The sequence below is a fragment of the Ictidomys tridecemlineatus genome, chromosome 9 (assembly GCF_052094955.1).
Source record: "Ictidomys tridecemlineatus isolate mIctTri1 chromosome 9, mIctTri1.hap1, whole genome shotgun sequence".
In the NCBI taxonomy this organism is placed as follows: Eukaryota; Metazoa; Chordata; class Mammalia; order Rodentia; family Sciuridae; genus Ictidomys; species Ictidomys tridecemlineatus.
The window spans coordinates 124,820,442-124,846,907 of record NC_135485.1 but is presented as its reverse complement, the minus strand read 5'-3'; the positions used below and the strand labels follow the sequence as shown (position 1 = coordinate 124,846,907).

Sequence of the window (26,466 nt, the reverse complement as noted above, 5' to 3'; positions counted from 1 at the left end):
TCATCGACTTAAAAATTTTTAAAAAAAGAAACAGAATATGTTGTAAAACATAAAAGATAGAATTACCTGAGATTCCAAATATCTGAGGTCTTTTAAAGGTTCTGATGTCTTAGGAGATGGTTTTCCTGAGTTAATTCTTCCTTGTGCTCCTTTGTTGCCATAACACATCAGGGCTGTGTTGTACCATTCACCCTGCTGTAACATCCTGAACTATAATCTCCCCCAGCAGGCTGTGTGCTGCTCCTCTTTTGATCATGTCTGGCACACAGGAGGTGCTTGATTGATAATGAGAATGAACGTACAGTAGTCAATTCATGTGGCTCCCATTAGCAAAACAGGATTATTTTAGTTTGTCAGATGCTGGGCACTTACTCAGATATTTCACTTTGAAAATCGTCTCCTGAGTTTGGGGCACTTCCTTGGAACAGTTAGAACATACAGTCCCTTATATTTGTGAAATTTAAGTATGGGCAAATCATTATATTTCTATTATTTTAAATATGATTTTAGCATAAACATAAGGTTGGTATGTTGACAGTTCTGTTGTCTAAAAATACATGTAGCTTATTGTTTTAGTCAATGTTTTTGCAGCCATGACTAAAAGGTCTGGCAGGTGCAATTGTAGAGGAGGAAAAGTTTATTTGAGGGCTCACAGTTTCAGAGGACTCTGTGCATTGACAGCTGGCTCCATTCCTTGGGACTAGAAGTCGGGCAGAACCTCATGGAGGAGGAGTATGGCAGAGGGGAGCAGCTCATAAGCAGAGAATCTACTCACCAGATACAAAACATAGACCCCAAGGGCATACCCCCAGAGACCAACCAACCTCCAGCCACACCCTACCTGCCTTCACCCACCAGCCAGTTAATCCCATCAGGATTCATTTACCGATTGGGTGGAGGCTTTTATAATCCAGTCATTTTTTTATTGTCTCACACAAGTATTTAGGGAACATTTCACATCCAAACCATAACAGATAGATAGGTAGGTGGGTAGGGAGGTAGGTAGATATAAACCAGTGCTTTGCTTTGACAGACTACACTTAAGTCCTTATTATTTTAAGGGGCAGTCGGTAGACTCTGTTCCTTATGCATATAAACATATTCGTATGTATTAGATGACTCTTCTGCATAGGATTTCCAGGAGCGTAAGATATCTCAGTTTTTTAGTTCTAATTTTCTGTGAGTAAAGGCTAGGAGTGGAATGTTTCTAAGTTGTCAATAGATTTTCCTGGAAAAATAATTTATTGACTCTGTAGGAAAGCATGTACTTATGATTTTACTTATATGAAGGATTATTCATTAAAGTAAATTAAAAAAATATATTTGAGGCCATAAATTAATGAAAAGAAGAAGTAACACATACCAACAGTTTCATATGCTGTCACACTTAGTCCTTGGAGATTAAATGGTGTTGGTTTCTTGTGAAGTCCTTCTTGTCTATTTTATGATTAAGGGGATGTTTTGCAGGTGGAAAAACTGTGCTCAGAGAAGTTAAGTATCTTACACAAGATTTATGTGTCTGTCTGTCTGTGTGTGTCTGTTCGTCCGTCCGTCCATAGTCAGAGAGGTGCTGCTTTGCTCCAGCAAAAGCCTGTGCTCAGCTAATGCTCTGGGCTGATGCCTGTGGTTTAGCTAATACCACAAGTGAATTATCCTGCACCATGAAAGTGGAAACAGAACTGAGATCTGCTCATTCTTTTTTGACAGGACTTTTTTTTCTTTTTGGTACCAGGGATTGAACCCAGGATCATTAAACCACTGAGCCACATCCCCAGCCTTGTTTTGTATTTTAGAGATAGGGTCTTGCTAAGTTGCTTAGACCCTCACTAAATTTCTGGGGCTGCCTTTGAACTCCTAATCCTCCTGTCTCAGCACCGCCCCCCTCCACCTCCACCTCCACCCCCTGCCACCCTACTTAACATCTTGGACCTCTGTTCTGTTTCTGGTGTGTCTAGGTTTACAGTTTGGTGAAACACAGGAATGACAATCCACAGCAATCTGTGTCTACACTGTGAAAAATGTGGAGACCTGCATTTTAAACCAGCAGTGGTGGAGGGAAGGAGATCCCCATTCACTCCTTATTGACTGGGTCAGTGCAGTCCAGTGGTTTTGCTTTTGTTTTCCCTCAGTTCAAATTTAGTAGGAATGACAAAAGACCAGTGGGCTGTTGGCCACCCCTGCTCCATCACATGCACAGGGTGGCTCCCTCCCAAGCCCTGTAGGACAGGCCTGTCCAGTTCCACATCACAGCTCTGTTGCATCTAAAGTCTGTCTTATGCAGGAAAATGTACAAAAGAGGTTTTGTTCTCGCGGCTTTCCCCTGCAGCCCACACTATATAGTCCAATTTTTTATACCCTCTGTGTTCTTATCAGTTTTCTTCTGTTGGCTGGTTAGATGCAACCCCATGAAGTATCATCAATTTCTGCATGAAATGTTTTTTTGTTGTTTTTTTTTTTCTAGAACACTATACAGGCAGCACAACTTCTTTCTAGTTTCAGATCTGAGATTTTTCTCTTGTGCAGATTGTGCCCTTCAGTGGGCTGATAGTGCTGCCTGCAGGCACACCCAGTTCCCTCCTCTCTCTACCCTCACATCCCCATTGCAATTTCACACCCTTTCTGACTTCTCAAACCCACTGTGCCTCCTCCCTCACCCTCACTCTGACAGGATGCTTTTGCTTCCATTTCCTCAGTGAAGTAGGAAGCAATCAGAATCTCTGCCTCAAAAATTAAAAAAAAAAAAAAATCAACAAGAACAAAAGCAGATGTTCACAGGCCCCACACCAGGTGACCCACCTAGAAGCCTCTGTGTCCCTGCGATCCTGTCTGTTGAGGACTGACCATGGTCTTATCCAAGGCAGGTCCCTCTACCTGCACCCTGACCCCATCCTTTCTCAAGAAGAGACACAGACCTGACCATTCTTTCTCTTTTATCAGCAGTTTTCCTGCCCTGGATCTTTGCAACAGTATACTAACCTACTGTTATTTCTCTCATCTTGGAAAGCAAGTCCTCCTGACAACTGGCTAGACCCAGTCCCCTCCCCGTGACTCTGCCTCACCTGTGCACCCAGCACTCCTAGGAAAAAATTGTCATCCTTGCTGTGACCAGTTCTTTCCCTCTGACCCTCTGTTAGACTCACTGAAGTCAGACATTATCCCAGCCATACTCCTTTTGTCAAGATCCCAGTGATATTCATGTTGCTGAATTCAGTTGTCACTTGTCAATCTTCATCTAGTTTGGCCTGTCAGAAGCATCGACACCCAATTGGTGGCTCCCTTCTCCTTGAAACTCCTCCTTGGCTTGGTCTCCAGCACAGCGGCTTTTCTTCCTCCCTGTCTGGCTGCTCCTTCTCTTTGCTGAATTTGCAGCTTCTTCCTGACCTTGTAATGTGGCTGCACTTTGGAGTTCAGGCCTTGCACCCCTGTCCTGTGTGTGTGTGTGTGTGTGTGTGTGTGTGTGTGTGTGTGTGTGTGTGTGTGCGCACCACTGTGATGATCCAAGATTTTAAAAACCACCCATTCCAAATTATACCCCCAGCCCTGATCTCTCCCCTGAAATTCAGATTTGTGTATATCCAGCTTTCTACTCCGCACCTCCACCTGGATGTTTCATGGGAATTCCCCAGTGAATGTTCCAAATCTGAATTCTGGAGCGTCCTCTGCACTACTGAACTGGCATGTTACCTTGCCCTCTTCCCTGCAGAGTTAATGGTGGTCTCGTCCTTTCAGTTGCTCAAGCCAAAATCCCTGAACGATGGTGATCTTCCCTTTTTTTTAAAAAAAATATTGTTTTAGTTGCAGATGAACACAATATCTCTATTTTTATCTGGTGCTCAGGATGGAACCCAGTGCCTCCCTAGCAAGCACTGCACCACTGAGCCGCAACCCCGCCAGCCCTGTGGCGTTCTTTCCTTCCTTAGTGTTCCTCTGCCCAACATGACTCCCTTCTACTGCCACCCCTGACTCCCTTGCCCAGGCCTCCCGCCTCTCTGCCTGGAGAGGCCAGAGTTTCGGACTACACTGTCCCCCGTTCTTGCCCTTTTATAGTCTAGCCTTTTTTTCAGTTTTGGATTTTTCTTTTTAACTGACACCTAAGTGTACTCACTCACAGGCCAGCATGATCATTGAGTCCACGTGCGCAATGTGTAATGACTGAATCAGGCTAGTTAGCATTTCCGTCTCGTCGTCATCATGTTTGGGGACTTGCAACTCCTTTCTTGAAGCTCTTCATGAAATATGTAATAGGTTGTCATGAACTTGAGTCGTCCCTGGCTGGAGAGCACTGGAGCTATTCCTTCTGTCTCACTGCGCTTGCCTCCTGTTATCGTGAACTTCTCCTGACCTTCCTCGCTCTAGCAATCATGGCTCTCTTCTTTGAGGTCAACTTTTAAGATTCCACCTGAGTGAGTTTTGTGTCTGTCTGGCTTATTTTACTTAATATAATATCTTCCACTTGCATTCATTTTGCCTCAAGTGGTCGAATTTTATTCTTTTTATGGCTGAATAACAATCCATTTCATACCCCCCCACACCCCCCACACATACTGCATTTCCTTTACCCATTCCTTCATGGACAGACACCTCCATATCCTGACTGTTGTGGGTAGGGTTGCAGGGAACCTGGGACTCTCTGTGTCTCTTTGACTGATTTCATTTCTTTTGGATATGTGCCTAGAAGTAGGATAGCTGGATCATCTGGTAGGTCTCTTTTTAGTTTTTTAAAGAACCTTACTGTTCTCCATGACAGCTGGATTGGTTTACATTCCCACCAAGAATGCCTACAAGTTCTCTTTTCTATGCACCTTTGCCACCATTTATCAATGTTTTGATTTTTTGATGATACCATCCTGACTGGGGTGAGAAGATGTCTTGTTTGCAGTTCCCTGACGATGTTTAGCATTTTTCCCCCCTGTATGCTCTTTGGCCATTTATATAATATATTTTTTGGAGAAATGTCTGTTTAGATCATTAGTCCATTTTTAAATTGGATTTCTTTTTTCAGTACCAGGGATTGAACCCGAGGCCAATGCTCTACCATTGAGCTCATCCCCAGCCCTTTATGAAATTTTATTTTGATACAGTCTCACTGAGTTGCCCAGGCTGGCCTCAAAGTGGTGACTCTCATGCTCCGGCCTCCCGAGTAGCTGGGATTATAAGCATATGACACCATGCCCTGCTCGGACTTTTTTTTTTTTTTTTTTTGAGCTCCTATCATGTAGTCTTAGCCCTGTCTGATCCTGTTGAAATGAGAGTCATGTTGTGGCTGTCTTCTGCTTGAAATCAGCCAGGGGCTGCCCACCTCACTGAGAGTAAAGCCAAAGCCCCACACACTGGGCTTCGCCTCGCATGACCTTTCTCCCCCGTCACTGTCATCCAGGACTTTCTTGCTGCTGCTTGTGGACATGCTCAGCCTCATCTCTCTGCAGGGCTCTTGCATGTTCCTTGCCTGGAACACTGTTCCCACAGATATCTTGCATGGCTTCCTCTGTCACCCTGTTCAGCTTTTGTTCAGATGTCACCTTGGCAGGGAAGCATTCCCTGCCCGCCCTAGTTAGCGTCACAGCGACCCTCCCCTGTGTTCACGGTTCCCCTGGCATGCCCTTTACCCATGCTCACACTACCTCCTAACGTGGTATACTTGACCCGAGCATCCGATTGTCCGTCTCCCAGACATGCTCGGTGAAGGCGAGAATTTCTTTCTCCCTCCCTCTTCTTCCTCCTCCTTCTCTGTTGGACTGATGTTTCTGTAGCACCTGGACTAGTGCCTGGTTTTGGATGAAGGGAGGCAAGAGCAGTTTCTCATTTTGGGTGGTGGGTCACTGTCCTGAGCGTACACCTGTATAAATCAAATCGGTCAGGATACGTGTGTTATCTCAAGTTGTACCCTGCATTCACTTGATGTCTCTCATTTCTTGAAAGTATTGATGGCTTATTTAAGGCATAGCTGTACCTAATTGAAAATTATTTGTTTTGATTAACTAACCAAAGATGCATTCAGTGCCTAGAACCTGAGTCAAAGGGAGGCAAACTGTTTGGAAAGCCAATTTTAAGCTGACAGGTGACATCAATAAGAGATCATTAGGAAGTGCTAAATAGAACTGTTTGGAAAATAAACCATCCTTTGATCTGTCGTGTTCCTTGGAACTCGAGTGCTTTTGTTCTGTATAATAAGTAACTTGGTTGTTTGTAAATGCCAACAAATACAATGTCAGACAAAATATTTCCTTGTTATAAGATGAATTAAAATGAATTAATTGCTGGGCACATGCCTGTAATCCCAGTGGCTCAGGAGGTTGAGGCAGGAGGATTGTGAGTTCAAAGTCAGCCTCAGGAATTCAGTGAGGCCCTAAGCAACTCAGTGAGACTGACTCTAAATATAAGGAGAGCAACTAAGAACAGAATAGGGAGGAAGAGCATGAGAAGAAGATCACCATTAAACAGGGTCGAGAGGGGGGGAGGGAAAGAGAGCGAGAAGGGAAATTGCATGGTAAAGGAAGGAGACCCTCATTGTTATACAAAATTACATATAAGAGGAAGTGAGCGGAAAGGAGAAAAAAAACAAGAGAGAGAAATGAATTACAGTAGATGGGGTAGAGAGAGAAGATGGGAGGGGAGGGTGGGGAGGAGGGGGGACAGTAGAGGATAGGAAGGGCAGCAGAACACAACAGACACTAGTATGGCAGTATGTAAAAAAGTGGATGAGGAACCGATGTGAATCTGCAATATGTATACGGGGTAAAAATGGGAGTTCATCATCTGCTTGAATCAAATGTATGAAATATGATATGTCATGAGCTTTGTAATGTTTTGAACAACTAATAATAAAAAAATAAATAAATAAAATAAAAAAAAATAAAGTATCGAAAAGAGCTGGGGATGTGGCTCAGTGGTTAAGTGCCCCTGGGTTCAACCCCCAGTACCAAGAAAAAAAAATGAATAACCAATTTTTCACAAAGACATATTCATTCAAGTGTGTTTTAGAAAATTCAGTCCTTTTTAATGCAGAAGTTTTCTTTCTCAAAATATTGGGTTAAAATTCAATGATATTTATTTTACTCAGCCAAGGAAGTAAAACTAGGTTCAGGTAATTCATTGAATGAATGTGTGTTAAAAAAACAAAACAGTTGGAAATATAAAGTACACATAAATCACTAGAAAACAATGTGAAATGAAATAGGAAAATGAACTGTGGGATTCCCGATGAGGGAACGCAGCATGGCGTTCCCAGTAATGCAGGGGGAGGGAGCCTGTCTAGCTTGTGGGAGGCCCTGGGTTCAACCCCCGAGCCATGGTGGGTGGGGGGTGGCTTTCCTGACAGCCAAAAAGATGAAAGCAGATGTGGAAGTGCAGGACCGCCACAAAAACTCCTGTGTACTCGTTCATTCCCTGTGTGAGGGCACGTTCCTCTCTCTAGATCTGTGTTTTATTTGTAAATGAGGAGTGGCCATAGTGTCAGTGTCATAGGGTTATTGCAGGGATAATGAGATAATGCACCTCTTAAGAGGTTGAATCCAGAGAAGTTCAGTGATGTGGTGATTCACCAAGTCCTGAACCTGGGAGGCGATGATGGGCATGAAGGTCGCAGCCGTGGTACCCCTGGCCTTGGAGAAGTTATCTGTGTGTTGTACTCGGGTCCCAGAGGAGCAACCCCTTGCTGCACCTCAGTTCATCCAGCGACAGGGGTTAGATCTACAGCAAAGCCAGAGCTCTCCTGAGCCCTAGGGGATCATGAATAGGAAACATTCATGCCCACCCAGAATTCCTGGTTTAAATAGTCATCAGACAAGCCCGAGGGACAGCATGGTGGCAAGAGCTAGCACTGAGGTGGAGGCAGCCCACGTGTCCATCACCTAGTGGGTGATAACAAACAAATGTGCTTCATCCATACGCTGGAGTATTATTTAGCCATGGAAAGGAATAAAACTCCGCAACATGCTCCAACACAGATGAACTTGAAGGTGTGCCAAGTGAAAGGAGCCAGGCACCAACTGTCACATACTGTGTAATTCTATTCATATAAAGTACCTAGAATAGTCAAGTTCATAGAGAGATAAGTAGGCTGTGGAACTGGGCGTGGTGATGTACGTCTGTAATGCTAGCAACTTGGAAGCTGAGGCAAGAGGACCGCAAGTTTGAGGTCAGCCTGGGCAACTTAGAACCCGTCTCAAGTGTTGGAGATGTAGCCCCTGGGTTCAATTCCCAGTATCAAAAAAAAAAAAAAAAAAGGTAGGTTATGGGCCCTTGGGCATGAGGAAAGGGCATCATGCTAATGGGCGCGGAGTTTCTTTTTGGGGCAGTGAAAATTTCAAAAATGGATCATGGTCTTGGTTGCACAACTCTGAATACATTAAATACCTTGAGTGGGTGCATTGTACGGTACATGAATCATATCTCAATAAAGCAGTTGAAGAAAGGAAAAAAAAACCACCTCCCACCACTGTGCAGATAGGGACCCAAGTAGGCTTGACGGGACTAGGAGTGAACAAAAGAAACGGCAAAGACGCGGGTGAGGGGTGAGCAGGCCGTGCCCACGGAGGACCTCGTCTTATCAAGGAAGGAGCCACTGAGGGTTGCAGATGGTGTGTGGTCGCCCTGGTGCCTGTGGGAGACTGGGCGCACCAACCTTGAGAACGGTAATGGCTGGAGCTGGGGAACTTGGGGGCCACGGCGGGAGTCCAGGCCAGGAGAAGGTGCGTGTGAACCAAGAGTAGAAGTATGGACAGGCAAGAGCCTCTAAGAGTTGGAACAGCCGGGGTGTGGGGGCCTAGTGCCGACGGGAGAGGAGGACACCCCCAAGAGGCCAGCGTGGGTGAAGGGCCTGTGCCCTCACCAGCTGAGACGGAAAGAAGCCGGGGAACCAGAACCAGAGGGTTCTTCCTGGGGGCGTCGGATGCCGTGTGGCCTGTGCTGAGATGCGGTGAAGCACAGAAGGGAGAACTTCCTTGGTGAGAACAGGAGGAGTGGGCGATGTCCGCCCGTGCCTGCTCCACCCGTGGTCTGTGCAACTTTTTGGTGTTGCAGGGTGCGTCATTAGGGTCACTTGAATACTGTGACCTGAGTCATCTAGAACTTATCTAGTTTCTTCTCCATGGAGCTTTGTTTTCTGATTCTATAATGAGGTGTTGTTTTTTTCCCCTCCAATTAAAAGCTGATGATGAAGACATACAGGATTATTGAGACTGCTCTGTCCCTCTAAGTACTAAAGCAATTTGTTAAAACTTTTACGGGGATTGGAATGCTTTTTACAGAAGGAATCGTACGTCCCTTTGAAAAACAGGTGAAAGGTGAAAGTAGAACCCATCCGTGTCCAAAGCCCTGAAAGATGGTTCCAGTTGTTACTCCCGGAATGAATGGGTTGATTTGTCCCCAGAATCCAGGTTCTCTGGGGTCTGAACTGATAAAGTACAGAGGGGGAGAACTTTTGAAAGCTGAGTATGTAATGAAGACTTCACATTTAGGGTTAGGGCCTTGGAAGAGCACTGGAGCCACACTCCCACTACTTTCATGGGATCCTGGCCGTGATAGAGATGGGTGTTAACAGGCCCAGCACCTCCTATACCAGGTACAATCCCAGAGCAGTTTTCATGTTAATCTTCAGAACAACCCAAGGCACTGTACTGGAGGTACAGAAGAGTCATGCCCAAGGTCACACACACAGCAGGGAACTGGAGTATTAGAAGGGGAAGGACAGAAGAGAAAAGAACCCTAGAACTGAAAGCCACTCCAGCTTTGCCACCATCCATTGAGGAACCCTGAACAAAAACCCCACTTACTTGGGCTGGGGTTGAGGCTCAGTGGTGAGTGCTCACCCAGTGTGTGGGGGGCACTGGGTTTGATTCTCAGCACCACATAAAATGAATGAAATAAAGGTATTGTGTCCATCTACAACTAAAAAAAAAATTTACAAAAATCCCTTAGCCTCGCCAGTGCAGCTTGACTTCACTTGTCCAGCAGGAGCACCGAGGTCTGCAGAGCCCTCTTCGGTGTAGGTCTGGGGTCGGGAGTGTGCGGGAAAGTGCTTCGTGAAGGCCTGGTGTGGGGAGTGTGGTGTGATGTTGAGCAGCTTCCTCTTCCGTCTCAGTACTGTAGTGAGGCTAGAAAATGTTTTCCATTTTGCTAACTTTTTTTTTTCCCCAAATATTTCTGATTTCTTGGGTGTGATTTTTTTTTTCTCTTTTTTTTCAGGTTACTTGTCTTCAGGACTTTTTTGGTGATGATGATGTTTTTATTGCATGTGGACCTGAAAAATTCCGTTACGCCCAGGATGACTTTGTCTTGGATCACAGCGGTAAGGCAGCTCCTACCGGCTCTAACCCCGGGAATGAAGGCTTGGGATTTAGTCACCTTTAAGACAACACACATGTTAAGAGGTCACTGTGTTGAGGAAAGATGAGCTGGGCTCGGTGGCTCTCGCCCGTCGGAGTCCCAGCTGCTCGGGGGACTGAAGGGGAGAAGGATCCCTTGAGCCTGGGACTTCGAGGCCAGCCTAGACTGCTCAGCAAGACCCTGTCTCAAAATGCAAACAAAAAATAAAAATAACTAAATAGTTACTAGCGGTGATCCGAGGTTTCTTTTTACCCCATTGTTTGGGTTGCAACTTTGAAAGAGAAACAATAACACGCTTTGTGTATCTATTTCCTGGGGGGAGGCTATTTTGTGGGTGAAATTAAAAGATCCCTTTTTCTTGATTTTAGCCAGTATTTGGAGTTTTCAGCTAATAGAAGTTATCTCAGTTATTTCAAATGTTCTAGGAATAGGGCTTTATAGTCTTAATTATTCTAAACCTATCACAGTAATAATGATTGATTTGGCTAATAGTGAAGTCAACTTCTTTAAATAGGGCATAAAATATTAGGAAAAAAAATTAGAGATAAATTCCTGCTTTTTATACATGAGGAAAGTTGGCTCTGAAAATAATGAATGGTAGACAACTTCCAATTGAGGGGTTGTGACAATTCAGAATTAGAGAAATACATCACCAAATAAATAGGGATACATGTGCTTTTTAAAACTTGACATGGCCGTAATCTCTTGTCGTTCTTTCCTGTTATCCTGTATCAATTTCCATGTGTGGATGGTTTATCTGTGTTTTTCTGTTTTGGTTTTCTCCTCTACCACATTTCTTAAAGGGTTTCTGTTTTGTATTCTACTGGAGCATCACCCCTGCTTTAGGTTGGTGACACCACTCTAAGGTCCTTAATTGTAGATGATGTTCATTTGTGTTATCTCTGCTGATAATGTTCTCCCTTATTCCTGTGAGATGGAGGTTGATGGAGATATTCATTTACTTGTCAACTATATTTTACATTTTCCTCCATTTTAGCTTTAATTTCATAGTATTTCTTTGTCAATAGCAGTCATTTTGAAAGTCAAGACACTGAAACTAAATGATATGTTCTGGGAGATAGTGTCTTTGGGCATGGTGCTGCATACCTGTGATCCTAGCAATTTAGAGGCAGATGCAGGAGGATCACAAGTTTGAGGTCAGCCTTACCAATTTAGCAAGACTTAGTTGTTGTTTTTTTTTTTTTTTTTCTGCTGTGCCTTAAAGACCTGACAAGAACAATTTTAGAGAAGGAAAAGTTTATTTAGGGCTCAGAGTTTCAGAGGTCTCAGTCTATTGACAGCTGGCTCCATTCCTCTGGGCTCAAGGTTAGGCAGAACATCATGGTGGAAGAGTGTGGTGGAAGGAAGTACCTTTAAGACAACACACTGGGAAGCAGAGAGAGGGCTCAACAAGCACAAAATATAAACCCCAAAGGCACGTCCCCCAGGGATCCACCTCCATTAGCCACACCCTGCCTACCTACAGTTACCACCCAGTTAATCCCATCAGGGGGTAAATTCAGGCCCTCACCGCCCAATCCTTTCATCTCTGAAGACTCTTGCTTTGTCTCTCACAGGAGCTTTTGGGGAACACCTCATATCTAAACCATTACACTCTTATTTCAAAAAAGTAAAAACCAGGGTTGGGGGCTAAGGATCCAGCCCAGTGGTAGAGCCCCTGGGTTCGGTCCCCAGTATTACAAAAGAGAAGTGTATTTGGATAATATCAGCAACAGAACATTTGTTCCTGTGTGTGTACAGACACTGTACTCTGCTTTGGGTGCATGTTGTAAATTTATCTGAGCTGGTTGGATCCTTCATTGTTGGTGGCCATCAGTGGCTTCCAGTAGTAGGAGGCAGGTGAGAACTATTGGTTTCTTCTCTCAATTTCTAGTTACTTGCTCCAAAGAGAGGAGAATAATGATAATTTCATAAGGCTTAGTGAGGATTAAGGGAATTCGCATGTCATGGCAGCTAGGGTGTCTGTCACATGCTAGAGAATATATCTTCTGCTGCTATTGTCCCTGAAAATATCATGCCATTCCATGGTAAGGTTTTGCAGTGAAAGCAAATCTCAGACCTGATTCACCACAAGTGCATTTATTAGGAGGCAAGGAGTTTAAAAAAAATCAGTTGTTTATCTTGTGTTGTGATCTTGAAGTCCTAACTGTCTTTTTAGGCTTCTAACAATTTCTTGCAGTAAAGATCCTTGGAATTCAGCTAACCTAATCTTGGTCAAGTAACAGATCCCCTAGTAAGAGCTGGATGCAGGATGAGCTCTGATTCTTACACCCAAAGTGTAGTTCTGAAGTTATTGGCTCAATATTGACATATCCTTGCTCATAAGAGTGACAGCGCCTTTAAAATGTTTCTAACTGGTCCACACACTGCACTTTTCAACAAGGAACACTTTTTAACACCCACAATGCCAATTAGCCAAGCAGAAGTAGCTACCCTTCCAATGAGGTTTTGATTAGAGTCTTTCAAATGCTAACTAACCTCCCCTGGTGTGTATTTTTCTGATTAGTGTACTTCACATGTTAATTTACTGCCCCTAGGGTTTAGATTAAAACTAACCCATATTTTAATATTTCTGCATAAATTGAAGTATTTTAAAGTGTAGACAATGTTATCTAATTCAATCCTTATAACAAGCCTGTGAAGCAGATTTTATTCTTATTCCAACTAGGGAAAAGTAGAAAAGAGAAAAATACTGAGAACATTTTATTTGACTTTGGTTATTGGAACATAACCAAAGTCTCCCAGTTAGTAAATGTCAAATCCATGATTCATCCCAAATCTATGTGATTCCAAAACCCATATTCTTAGTTATTCAAATTAGAAGTGATTATGTTAGCTGTAATTAGTTCTGGTACTTCAAACACTGACAATTTATGGAAAGACCTAAGTTATTGTTTAAAGCTATTTTCATTTTTAATGCTTCACACTTTGGGAAAATAAGACAGGAAGAGTCCTTGAGTTAGCATCCCATAGCCTTTCAAATAAGGTCATCAAGGAGTTGGAGAGGACAATAAATTAGTCTCTGCCCGTCAGTGCTTCTGGTTATAAAGGATGTTGCACATGTGGGGATGAGCTGTGGATGTTTCTGTGTTTCCAGTTAGTGGGATACTGGGGTTTTGGAACTGAAGATAACCTCAGGTGTACGTTTGGGGCAGTTGCTTTGTACATTAAAGTTTAGCAGAACTGAGGGTTGGTCAGTGGTACAACCCTTGCCCAGCATGCATGAATCCCTGGGTTTACTCCCCAGCATGCACCCCCCCCCCATAAAAAAGCTTTAACAATAATAGAGAAATCGTCCCATAATCATTACAGACAGAAAACTGTAGTCACATATGATATGCCTCTGGCCAATGTGGAACCCTGCTTTAGTATGTGCACTTTTGTTTCTTTCTAGAATGTCGTGTCCTGAAATCATCTTATTCTCGCGCCTCAGCCGTTAAATATTCAGGATCCAAAAGCCCTGGGCCTTCTCGTCGCAGCAAATCACCAGCTTCAGGTACTTAATAGAAAAGTTGTGGATGCACAGAAGGGGCAGGTCATTCTCCTTCCGTTTTTTTTTTTTTTTAATGTTCATGAGCTGGTAGTCTTTGCCAGGCTGTGTACAGCCAAGGGTCCAGAACAGCATATAGATAATATCTTAAAGTTCCAAAGTCAAATCTGTTTTCCAAAGTTGTAAGTCTCCCGAGAGAAGTGTTTTTGTTCTGACACATTTTCTCAAGAATAGCCTTATATATATCTTTTTCTGGTATTTATTTACATTTTGACCACAGTGTACTGCATTTTTAATTTTGTACTAAATAATTATGGATATTTATTTTCTTAACGTTCCTCTTATTGCTGTAACACACCCAGTTGCACACACAAATATATTTACTTGATCAATCTCCAGTGGTCTTTTCTTCATCCAGCCATGTGATAGTAACAAGACCATTGTTGGGAAGTTGTACTTGTTTAAGAATCAGACTTCTCTGTAATTAAGTTTCTTCCAAGTCTTAAGCCCATAGATGTCATAATTTGGACTGTTTTGGCATTTTTTTTAAACAATAAAAAATATCCACAAATATCTCACTAGATTGGTTCTTTGGGCTTGTTTATAGTAATTAAGAATAATTTTGCTTGTTTCACTTCCCACTAAGGGAAGAATTATGAAAAACTATTGAACGGGCGTGGGGGGGGGTTGGGGGGGAGAATCTAGCACAGGAGCAAATGGAATCAGTGGACCACCTTGAGCACCCAGCTCTGGAAGGCCTGGGCCTCCCCACCCCCTTGGGGCTCCCCCGCAGCACCTCCCTCACCTTCTTTGGGGCAGGCTGTTCACCCTTCTTTCCTGTGCACCTTACACCTGCTGAATAACCGCTCTCTTGCTGTCTCCTCCTGCTTTGTGTACACTGCGCGTGTGCAGTCAGGAGGGGAGGCCATCACTCCAGTGCCTATTCTGCAGCCAAGTCCCCAGGTGAGCCACCATCACGATGGCTGTGTCGCTCCGCTGGGCTTCCGTTTCTGTCTTTGCTCCATTTCTGTTTCTTTTTGCTCCATTTCCATGAGTGTGTCTGGCCTCCTCCCATGCGCATCTGGCAGCGTGAGATGCTTCACAGGGTGCAGGACGTGGCCCCCTCTGTCCAGTGAGAGCCAGTGATCAGAGTGCCTCCTGCCTGTCTTTGTGTGGCTGAAATTCAGAGGGATGGAGGAGGCTCGGTCCCCTCGAGGGGCTCTGTTTCTAGTTAATTTTGGAATTTTTTTTGTTAACTGAAATAGGCTGATGAGGTTTGTTGAAGATACAAAAGTCGCCATAGAAGCAATCGTACTTTTCTGTCCTCATCCCTGCCCCACTCCCTGCCACCAGGGCTAAGCACTTAGGAATCATTAAAACCCTAGAGTTCAAAGTACTTGATAGTAACATTTGCCAGCAGAGTAGGACTGTGAGGTGTTTCCTGTGCACACGAGGAGGCAGTGCTGTGGTCTTTCTAGTTGTAAACCAATGATTTTCATAAAGTTACAGGCTCCACACACTCTGACAGCCGGCACCTTGAGTATTTTTACCAAAGATCTCTGTCATTCACCTTCTTTTAAATTGCATTAGGCTCTCTGTAAACTATCCTGAAACTCAGAAAGCTAATATGAAATTTGCATAAATATGATGACCTCAGCAAGTAATATGGTAGATTTAGACTTAGTGTTAGATTCCTGGGTTTTGTTTTAGATGATATGTTTACAGATATTTATCACATCAGTATAATTAGAGAGAGTGGTCCAAGAATCAGATGTAATTAATTCAGTTTTGTCCCCCCTGAGGTCCAAAGAGGAAAATTAACACACTGAACTACAAACGTCTCACTGCTGCATTTGCTTTGCAGACCTCATAACTGCATAAATGATTCTTTTCAACTTGAGTTTGGAATTCTTAAAAGCTGATTAAGGAACACTAACGTTCCAGGACATGAAATTTTCAAATGAATCTATATTTGGATAGAGGAGGCCTCAAACTCGTAGGTAAAAGTTGTGAGATTTTAAAATCACATTTCAGAGGGCAGGCGGTCTAAGATACCGATTCAGAGAGTGCACTCACTGCAGTCAGACGACCAAAAGCCCAAGTCATCTGCTGGCACTTCACTGGGATTCTGGAAGAAGCTGCTGCATTTAGCCCTGCAGTGCTTTCTCCCCGTTTTCCATCACCAAGAGGGAGAGGGCTTTGTGTTATTAGAGGCCACAGTGACGGGAGCAGTGTTGTTTGCTATTGCTGACCACTTTAGCTCTGGAATACCTGATGCTATTTAAAAAAACTCCAGGGGAGCTGGGCACAGTGGTGTGCACCTGTATGTCCCAGTGGCTTGGGAAGCTGAGGCTGGGGGATCATTTGAGGCCAGGAGTTGTAGGCCAGCCTGGACAAATTAGGTCTCATCCCCCATCCCCCCATCCCCCAAAAAAGGAAAAGGACTAATTGGAATTTCAAACAGAGATAGTAGCTTTGTAAACATGATATTGGAACAGAAGTTCTGCTTCCAGTGAAATCTTCGATCCACTCCAGTCTTCAACAAGACCCTATCAAACCATCTGAAACAATGTGTTATGAACACATGGATGTTAATGTGGATAACATAAATGGGTTAGCAGTTACCATAATTAGAGTCTTAAAAAATCCATGTTTTTGCTTGGGAATCTTTCATAGTCCATCAAGATAGAGAGTATTCCGAGCAAAGAAATAAACAACAAAGCCTCCCAAATTTCTCTTTACCTCATAAGTTGAAGGGAGGAGGATAAATTTTTGAGGAGAAAATCAGAAAGAGTGAGGAATAGGAGCATTGTGAAGGTGCGGGCTGGCCTTGCCCACCTTTCAGCAGTGTACAAGGGTACCAGTGATGGGAAGGGCACCACGTACCTGTGTCCAGAGCTCCATTGACCTCCCCCAGCTCTCAGGAGACTGTTCAAGTAACGGGATTAAGGACTCATTAGTGAATATTTCTAGGACCTTCCAAATGCTGTTGAAAACGGAGAGGGCTACATGTGACTAGTATCTTTTTAGGATGAGAATTATTTTGGGAAAGTATGTATGTGTAGGTATGACATGGATTAAGTCCCTTGCAGTAAGTTTTATTAAGAAATCATGCTTGCAGGGGCTGGGGTTGTAGCTCAGTGGTAGAGTGCTTGCCTAGTATGTGCGAGGCACTGGGTTCAATTCTCAGCACCACATAAAAATAAATAAAATAATGTCCAGTTACAACTAAAAACATTTAAAAAAAAAAAGGCTTAGGCACAGGTGGATTTTTAGTTCTTTTTCATGTGCAAGAACTGGTTTCTAAAATTTTTCCTTTAGTCCCATTTCTGTCACCATTTCAAGGAAGCCTTTGGTTTCAATGTGAAAGCTGATTGATTAGGGACCGGTGACCTGTACAAGTTATTGTGTGGGATGAAGTTAAAATAGCTGGGCACGTGGCTCGTGTCTGTAATCCCAGCTACTCTGGAGGCTGAGGTAGGAGGATCACAAGATCAAGACCAGCCTCAGCAACTTACTGAGTTCCTGTCTTAAAAAAATAGAATAAAATATAAAAATAATAAAAATTAAAAGACCTGGGATGTTGCTAACAGTAGAGTGCTTGCCAGCATACCTGAGGCTCTAGGTTCAATCCCCAGCACTGGGGAAAAAAGTAAAATTCAGGCTCGGCTCACGGCAAGTTACTAGTTTATTACCTATAATAATCTCATTTTTTTATATGAATCCTCTTAATTTAGAAACTATTTTTTGGAGCAGTATTAGGTTAACCTAACACCAAAATCAAGCAGAAAATGCTGGTTACCTGTGTATCTCCTGCCTCCAAACACATGGGACCTCCATTATCAATCCCTACCTTTTTTTTTGGTGAGTGTGTTAGCACATCTTCATCGTCACCTGAGGTCTGAGGTTCACATTAAGGTTCACTCTTTTGTGTGTGTGTGTGTGGTGCTGGGGATTGAACCCAGGGCCCTGTGCACGCGAGGCAAGCACTCTACCAACTGAGCTATATTCCCAGCCCTAAGGTTCACTCTTGATGTGCATTTTATACCCTGGGCACATTCATGATGGCCTGTATCCTCCATTATAAAATCATGAAGAAAATCCTTTGTGCTCTACTCTTTAAAGGAAATTTTTTAAAGAACAGCAATTGAAATTGAGAAATATCAAGGGCTGATGTTTTCTTGTTGTTTTTATGCATATATATTGTTATTGTCGCCCTCGGGATTGAACCCAGGGCCTCATGTATGCCAGGCAAGCACTGTACTGCTGAGCCACATCCTCAGTCCATAACAAGGACTGGCAAATACTTTTTTTTTTAGTTGTAGACCGACATAGTACTTTATTTCATTTATTTTTATGGGTGCTGAGAATCAAACCCAGTGCCTCACACATGCTAGGCAAGTGCTCTACCGTTGAACTACAACCACAGCCTTGTTGAAAACTTTTTTTCCCCCTCCTTTTCTTTTTGGAATACTGGGGATCAAATCCAGGGGCCATCTACCACTGTACTACACACCCAGCCTTTTTAATTTTATTTTGAGACAAGTTGTCTAGACTGACCTCAAGCTTGCAATCCTCTTGCTTCAGCCTCTTGAATAGCTGGGATTGATTATAGGTGTGTGCCCCCCACACCTGGCTAACTACTCTCAAATGTTTTCAATTGTGCGGTTACTTGTGTTGAACTCTTATTCTAAGTACCACATATATTTTTGAAGGAAATCTAGATAACTAAATGAGTAGTTTAGAATTAAAGAAATTGTAGTTTGGAAATTTAAAGATAACTGAAATAAATGTCACGTTTACTGAGTGTTTAAAATGAGCCATACAGTAAACAAGTATGATTTCATAAACATGGATTCCTTGTTTATAGGTGATTCATCTCATCATAAATACTTCTTGATCCAGAATTTCTGCCTCTCCTCAGGATTGGTGCTCACTTTTTAAGTCAGCACTTACCTCTGCATTTGACTTTTAATACTTACTTCTATCTAAAATAGTTTATTTCCATATTATGTTTATTATCTAAAATAATCATTGTCTCCTCCCACATGTTAAGAAAAGAAAGGTAGATGGATTTTTTTCTTTCCATAAACATCAATGGCAGTTTTCATCTACTTTGGGCAAAAGCTTTGGAGATTAATAATAAAAGATTGTAAATAGTCCTTAGGAAAAAAAATATTAGTTCTAGATGTTATCAGCTTTGTGAAATCACTACACAAATAGATGGAGATGGTATGATTAGGAATGAGCATGGATGGTATTGAAGGGTTTGGTCAGCATTCTGTAGAACAGAATCTGCAAATTAACCTTCCTTTGAAGACAGTGGTGGCCATAACTCTTCCTAGCATAGGATCTAAATTGAGATTTCTACCAATGAAGTATATGGAGGTTTGGAGGGACTGGATAGAAAATGAACAAGATTTGCTAAAAAGTGGGGGAAATGAAGCTGTGTATGGAAAAAAAAAAAAAGAAGGGATTAGAAATAACTCGCCTCAATAAAAAGAAAGCTGAAGAATGTCTTCATTTGCATGAAGGCTGTAAGTAAATATTTCAAGGAAAACAACCAGTAATTTTCCCTTCCCATTAAGGATACACTGGGGTGTAGCCCAGTGGTAAAGGATGCACTTTGCATATGTAAGACCCTGGTCTATCCTAGTATCCCTTCCATAAAAGGGAATATATTTGGAAAATTGCTTGGGTTAGGGTGGAGTTGTTTGGGTGAGCCCAGGAACTTCTTGGTCATTCAGGTTGGTAGGTACCCAGACAGAGGGGGATATTGGAGGTCACAGAAGGACCCTCAAGGCAATTCATTGCAGACGAAACTGCCAGTCATTTATCTTTTCTGGCAGGCGGGATATATGGACAAGTTGTCACACCTCCAGTTCCATCATGTCTTATATATTTGTTTATATCCCTGCTGGAAAATTGTTATTGAAAATGATTCTAGTTTTACTTCTTGTCCTTTTTTCCCCCCTTTGTCTGTAATGCAATACAATACATTATTTTTTTCTTTTTTGCTGAGTTGCTATCTGCTTTGAGCTGGTTGGAGCTGTATTGTGCATGTACTTAGTGCTTTTACAGGGTCTGATTGTTTTGGGTTTTGATGATTTTCATCTCCTTTGTTGTCTCATGGTCAGTTAATGGAACTCCCAGCAGCCAACTCTCTACTCCTAAATCTACGAAATCCTCCAGTTCTTCTCCAACTAGCCCAGGAAGTTTCAGAGGATTAAAGGTATGAAATAGAACATGTGGTATGCTTGTGTGATTTTGTTATATTTAAGGTGTGTAGTGTAATACTTTAATTTGTTTAGGGTTTTGAGTATAATAACAAGTTAAAAATGGAAGTTGGATTTGCAGCCAGGAAGATCTGGCTTTAAATGCTGTGTCCTGTTGTAATTTTGTTGAACTTCTCACCACAGAAGTATTCTCCTCTCCAAAATGAGAATGCAAGCTTGTGGTTAGGGTTGAACAGAATGTGGTAAAATACAATTATTTTCCATTTATTGTTAAAATGATTTGCAATGGTAAAGCCTTGGAGAACATCATAATTCTTTTTTTTAAAAAATCTTATTTTTGAATAATGATTGCAATATGGCTACCATAATTTGACTTTATTGAAACCTAAAATAGAGTGAAATTCTGATATCTATACTTACAAGTGATAATGCAAAAAAAAAATGTTCATTTTTGGTGAGAAACTTAGTCAACACTTATGATTTATTTCTATGATGACCTAAAAATGTACATAGCCACAACATAATAAGCAGGTTGTTAAGTAGGCAGTAAACTAAGAAGAAGAATGATGGGCAAAACTGAATTTGTGGAATTTTGTCAAGTTTAATTGTTGTTTAATAGATCCCAATAATTTATAAAATGTGCTGATAAAATAGCTCTAAATGATCCGGGTGAAACATTGGATGTTTCCCTATAGGAACAATCAGACTGTAAGGTAAAGTACTCTAGAATACTGAAGTATACGCAAAGCCATGTTTGTGTGTGTAAATAACTTCAATTCCCTTGGTGTTTGGTTGATATCAGAGATACTATTATTAGGAATGCAGTCTCCAAAGTTGGTTTCCTAAGCACTTCAAATATGGTCCAAGATGTTTCCTGTTCTTTAAGGATGCTGAAGAATGTAAATGAAAGGGGTAAAGGCCCTTCACCCTCTGGCAGCCTGATGCCACCAGAGCGTCTGTGGCTCCCCATCTTCTGAAGGTCCCATTCTCTGCCTGTCAGTAGGGCTGGCTTGTGCTGCCCTGGGAACGCTGTGTATGTCCCCATGAACGTGAATGATGCTCACCTAAGATTCCCAGGAAAGTTGTTATATCATGAATGCAAAAAAGTGAGTGGCTCCTAGTGCCGGTCGTTGTAAACCTGGACTGAGGCCCTGTGAGCTTTCCAGTGAGCCACATGCAGAAGTCATTCATGTTTCTCCCCTGGCAGGGTGTGATTTTGATCTAGGGCTGCATGTGTCCAACATGAGAGGCCCCGTTGTCCTTGCTTACCTGGGTCTTGGCCACGTTCCCCCCCCGTTTTTTATTACCCATTAGTTAATGGGCTAACACCTTTCTTCTTTCTCCATTCCCAACTGTAAGCCCACGACTGTCCTTTTCTGCAGTTGCTACGAGGTCATTGGGTGCTTCTTATTAACAGTCGGGACAGCTTCAGGACTGGACCGCTAACACTTTGAGAAGATGTACGAACACTGTGGCCCATGTGGCTCCACACATACACACACAGTCTCACGGGGGATCACAAACGTCTATGGAGTGAAAATACATGGAGTGTTTGAAACATGGTAACACCTGGTGTTATTGCTGAAACATCAAGAAAACACGGTTCTTCTCTGCTGAGGGTATCTTAATTTCTATAGTAACTCCAATATAGCACACAGGAAGTGCTCAGGATTAGTTATCGAGGACAGGAGAGAGTAAGATAGATCATTGGTTGATTAAGGGAAGTATCATTACTGGTCAGGATTGAAAATGAGATTATAAGTGAAATAAAGAGTAGTGGTCTTTCCGTGACACCCCCCCCCCCTTGCTTTCCCACTGTGAGCTGTGACTCCTCCTCTGGGTTTTCTTTTTCTCATCTGTTAAGTAAGGATGACTGATTTAAAAAAAAAAAAAAAAACCCTTAAAACATGAGGATTATAGTTGTCAAAAAGGGGGGGCCCAAAAGCTAAGAAGCTGGGGACTCTATTCCTTTTCCTCACTTAGAATCACCACATTTACCTTCAGTATTAGTCTGTGTGAGTCTGCCGCACGGAGCCCTGGGCCACATTTCCAGACAGTGAAATTCCGTTTCGTCGCACATCTCAACAATCTCTGCATTTTCACTGACATGAAAACTTCCAAGAAAAAAGAAAAAGAAAAAATTTACTTAAAAAAGAAAACCTCTTCAAGCAGATCTGTATAGTCTAGTTACTTTTCTATGCCCAACGCCCTAGTTCTGATGTCCTGACATCACTCACATCTGCCCGTGTTGGCATTATTTTTTCTTTTCAGGGACATTTCAAATGGAAAATTACAGATGATTACCGTGTGTGAGGCCCGTGCTTCCCCCTTCCTCTTCATTTACAGTCGCCTATTAAGATCAATTAAGGGGGAGCTGACAGAGGAGGCCTGTTTCTCAGGGGCAGGAACTATTTATCCTCCTGAGATGCTGTGATGGTTTGGGGGATAGATAATCTTTTTTTATCCAAAGAACCAGAGAGTTTACAAAAGCCGGCAAAGCAAGCCAGGCTTAGCGGGCAGGCGTCGATTCTCGTGTCTTTGTCTTTGGGGACACAGTTTTGGGTATAGGTTTTTATTATTCATTGTTTATTTAACTATGTGAGAGTTACTCTCTAGGAATTAAGTAAGATAATGTCAAAGGTAAGCAGAATTTGATGTTCTATCACGATTTCCCCACTTTGTATGAATTTCTGATAGCTTTGTATTTTGGTGGAGACGTTGAACAAAAAAATGAAAATAAGGTGGTATGATGTTTACTCTCTGATCACATTATTATGCAACTTTTGTTTGCTCATTGAAAAAAGATAGAAAGCAGCCCTCTTCTCTCTAGAAGATACTCATTTTTTTTTATAATAATACTATGTTTGTGAAGAAGACAACTCTGCCCCATCCATGTGCAGTTAAAGATCATGTTCTTTGAGGGGTTGGACCAAAGCCAGTAGAGGAAGTAAAGCTTCAAATTGGGAATGGTTTTTTTTTTTTTTTAACAGAGTGTGGGAGTCTTAATAGGATGGTGACCAAGTATTTAATATTCTTTAAAACTAAAACTAAAAGGTGTCAGGATAGCTGAGAGTTAGTTGTACATCTGTGTTAGTCAGCCTTCTGTTTTGGTGACAAAATGCCAGAGGCAATCAACATATAAAGTGAAAAGGTATGTTTTGGCTCACAGTTTTGGAGTTTTCAGTTCATGATCTGTTGGCCTGATTGCTTTGGGGTCTGTGACAAGGCAGTGCGTTGTGACAAGAGCATATGGGAAAGCATAATTGCTCACCTCAGGAACAGGAAGCAGAAAAGAAGGGACCAGAGTCCCCTGTGAAGGTACACCCCCAGTGACCTCAGAACTTCTCACTAGACTCTGCCTCCTAAAGGCTCCACCACCTCCCAGCAGCACTTCCCTGGAGAACAACCCTTTACCACATGAGCCTTTGAGGGGCACTTAATAGCCAAACCATAGCAACCTCAGTTATAATTACTTTGGCCTTGCCTTAGTAGCGTTAAAGGAAAAAATGAGTGCGCCTGACTTTTGTTAAGGACGGTAAGGCAGGCAGTGGTGGTTGGAGGTCTTGCAGCGAGAGAGACTGGACTCAACGCCTCCTCCAGCAAGGACAAGAGGGATTTATATCAAGGGAACAAGGTGGGGGCATGGGATAGATTACTAAGAGGAAGCCTCAAAGGAAAAGGGTTTCTGGCTAAACCGACTTGATAGCATTCTTGGTAAATGCAGGCCAGGGAGTTATATGAAGGTCAGATATCAGGGTGGGAGGTTTCCCCTAGAATGACTTCACAGGATTTTTTTTTTTTAAATATTTTTAGTTGTTGATGGACAAAGGTTTTATTTATTTTATTTTTCTGTGGTGGTTAAGATCGAACCCAGTGCCTCACACCTGCTAGGCAAGTGCTCTACCCCAGCCCTGGCCTGTAACTTTTCATCTTCCTGCCTCATCCTCCTGGGTGCTGGGATTGCAGGTGGGAGCCACCGTGCCCGGTTTAGCAGGATTCTTGCTAAGTCTGAATTCTGCAAGGACAGGGTAGTCCAAGGCAAGGCCTGTGCAAGCAGGAAACGCAAAGGAGCAGCAACAAAGTTTTGGTCAAAGGAGAGTCTTTGACACTAGTACTTAAAGTCATAGAATGTGAAAATTAGAAGCATTCTCAGACCTTTGAGTCCTCATTTTACAGAGATGTGGGGTGACTTCTTCAAGGTCTTGGGGACTGGCTGGGGTCTCTGCACTTTCCCGTGTCTCTGGTGGGCCTGCTTCATGGCTCTCCTAGGAGAAGCTGGTGATATGCCCTGTGAGTCCTCCAGGAGAGTCCCTGCAGAGGGGTTGCTCACTGCTGAGTCCCTGGGTTCACACAGCTGCTCTGCATAAGAGAACTAAATGAAAGGGGAACAGGAGGGGAGGGTTGGGGAAGGAGGGAGGAAATCCTGGGGTGGGGAGAGGCTGGATGGAGGGAGATGGAGAGATAGGGGGAGAGAGCTTATTGGCAGCTCTTCTTGGTGGGGAAGTGCTTGCTGATAGCATCTAATGGAAGCTTGCAAAGTGAACTACTCTATACCATTTGCCCAGCATTTTCACTTAACCCTATAAAACATTCCTAAAATGACAAAATTCACAAAGGTGAAGGTTACTGATTTTTTTCTTTGTAAGCCAGGGATGGGGCTGAGTATTGTCAAGATTGGCACAGGCTAGAAACGCACATAGTGTGGTCCAGGTCCATCCAGCGCGTCGGGTACGTAAATATGGGGCGATATTACATGGCAGGCTTGTGACGGAAGCCACCCTGTTAGCACAGTAGTATAACTGGGATTTGAAAGTGGAATCCGTGCTTGTGAGCATTCCCAGTCCAAGGACACCGTGAAAAAGCAAGGCCAGCCTGTTAAACAGATGATTGCAAACACGGTCAGAACAAAAACTTACAAAATGAGTTATTAAAGGGTAGGGTCACCCAGCAGCTCCCTGTGAAGCTTCTACCCTAGAACGACTCCCTAGGTATTAGGTGTGGGCTTTTGTTTGGACTTTTTTCCTGAAGGGCCAGGTAGCATTCTGCAGGTCAGACAGGAGTCTCTTCCACTGCCGTGGCTCAGGCTGCCTTCCACAGTCCAGCATGTGGCGAGCCCGAGGCCTGAGCAGTGAGGCTACTTCATGCCAAGTTGCACTCTAAGGGTGCACAGCTCCTTGGGACTCTTTATTTTTATTTTGTCCTCATTTAACTATTAAAAATTTCTGCGAATGTTCCAACCTGCCCTAGTTAAGCAAGGACAAAAATGAATTCTAGTATTATATACATCATAATGCACCAATAAAAAAAAATTGGAAGTATTTTCAAAGGATTGTTGTAATAATAAACTGACAAATTATGTTCCACCCTGAAGTTAAAAAAACAAACTAAGGGCAGCCAAGACAAAAGCCTTTGGTTCATGTAGGTGAGAGGATTAAGGTAGAACTGGTGCCCCCTAGTGTTCGGCTATGGAGGCCTCAAAGGGGAATGCCCAGGGCCCCCTGGCGCTCAGCTATCTGCCTCCTCTGGAGGCAAAACACAGGATGGTGTGGTGGTTAGAAGCAAGGGCTCTGAGGTCAGTGCCTGGGTCTGGTCCTGGCTTGGCCACTCACTGTGTGATCTTGGGCAAGTCATGTCGTGTCGCCCTTATGTGTGAACAGGACCCACTGCACAGATGGGAGCTTGGTTGAATACAGAGAAAGCACTCAGAATAGCTCCTGATTCTTACCCTAAACCCTGGGGTTTTCAGGCTGTTTCCACACAAAGGAAGTTTCACTTCCACAAAGATGAGCGTGCGGTAATGTCTGGGAAGGAAAGTAATTGTGAGAGAAGTCAGTCTCTGGATTTTTTTTTCATTTGTTATCTTATGTATTTTATGTATTTAGAAAGGTAAATGTGCTAAGCCTTCAGGCATCCAGAGTAGCCTTCCCAGAGGCCAGGAGGCTGCAGACCCAGGGGTCTCGTTGAAAGTACAGATTCCAGGGCCACCACTGGCCAGGTTCTCTGTGAAGCAGACTCAGAGATAGAGTTTAAGGGTCAGTGGGTTTATTAGGAAGTGCTTCTGGGAACCGCACTGAGGAAGGGGAGAACAGGAGCCGGGGTGGGTCCGAGTCCTCTGCTCTGCTCTTACTGACCTCCTTCCCAACTCTACCCTTTGTCCCTGCCTTCCTGCCCTCTCCGCGTACTCCAAACCTGTTACTGACTTATAAATGATTCCATTAGAAACAGGGTGTATCCAAACTTAGCAGCGTAACACAATATCCACATTCATCTTCTCACGCGGTTGTTGGGAGTCAGGAATTCCGGAGCAGTTGAGCTGGGTGGTTCTGGACCAAGCTATTTCGTGAGGTTACCGTCACAGTGCAGAACAGGGCCATGGTGGCCCGAAGGCTTGAC

At 43.1% G+C, this 26,466-nt stretch overlaps 1 protein-coding gene across 8 annotated transcripts in view; it reads left to right on the top strand.

Moving 5' to 3' along the window:
• The window catches only part of Dclk2 (doublecortin like kinase 2), a 150,228-nt gene that overhangs the window by 80,859 nt on the left and 42,903 nt on the right, over positions 1-26,466 (top strand). For 5 of the 8 annotated variants that reach the window (XR_013426128.1, XM_005337588.5, XM_005337587.5 and 2 more), the window contains exons 3-6: positions 10,186-10,288; positions 13,742-13,843; positions 14,750-14,800; positions 19,975-20,069. Coding sequence is in view for 7 of the 8 variants with exons in the window: in XM_005337588.5 (XP_005337645.1) it covers positions 10,186-10,288; positions 13,742-13,843; positions 14,750-14,800; positions 19,975-20,069 (351 nt within the window). In the remaining variant the exon portion in view is untranslated. The remainder of the gene's footprint in view (positions 1-10,185; positions 10,289-13,741; positions 13,844-14,749; positions 14,801-19,974; positions 20,070-26,466) is intronic. The other 3 variants (XM_005337590.5, XM_005337589.5, XM_040293216.2) reach the window with 1 other exon arrangement.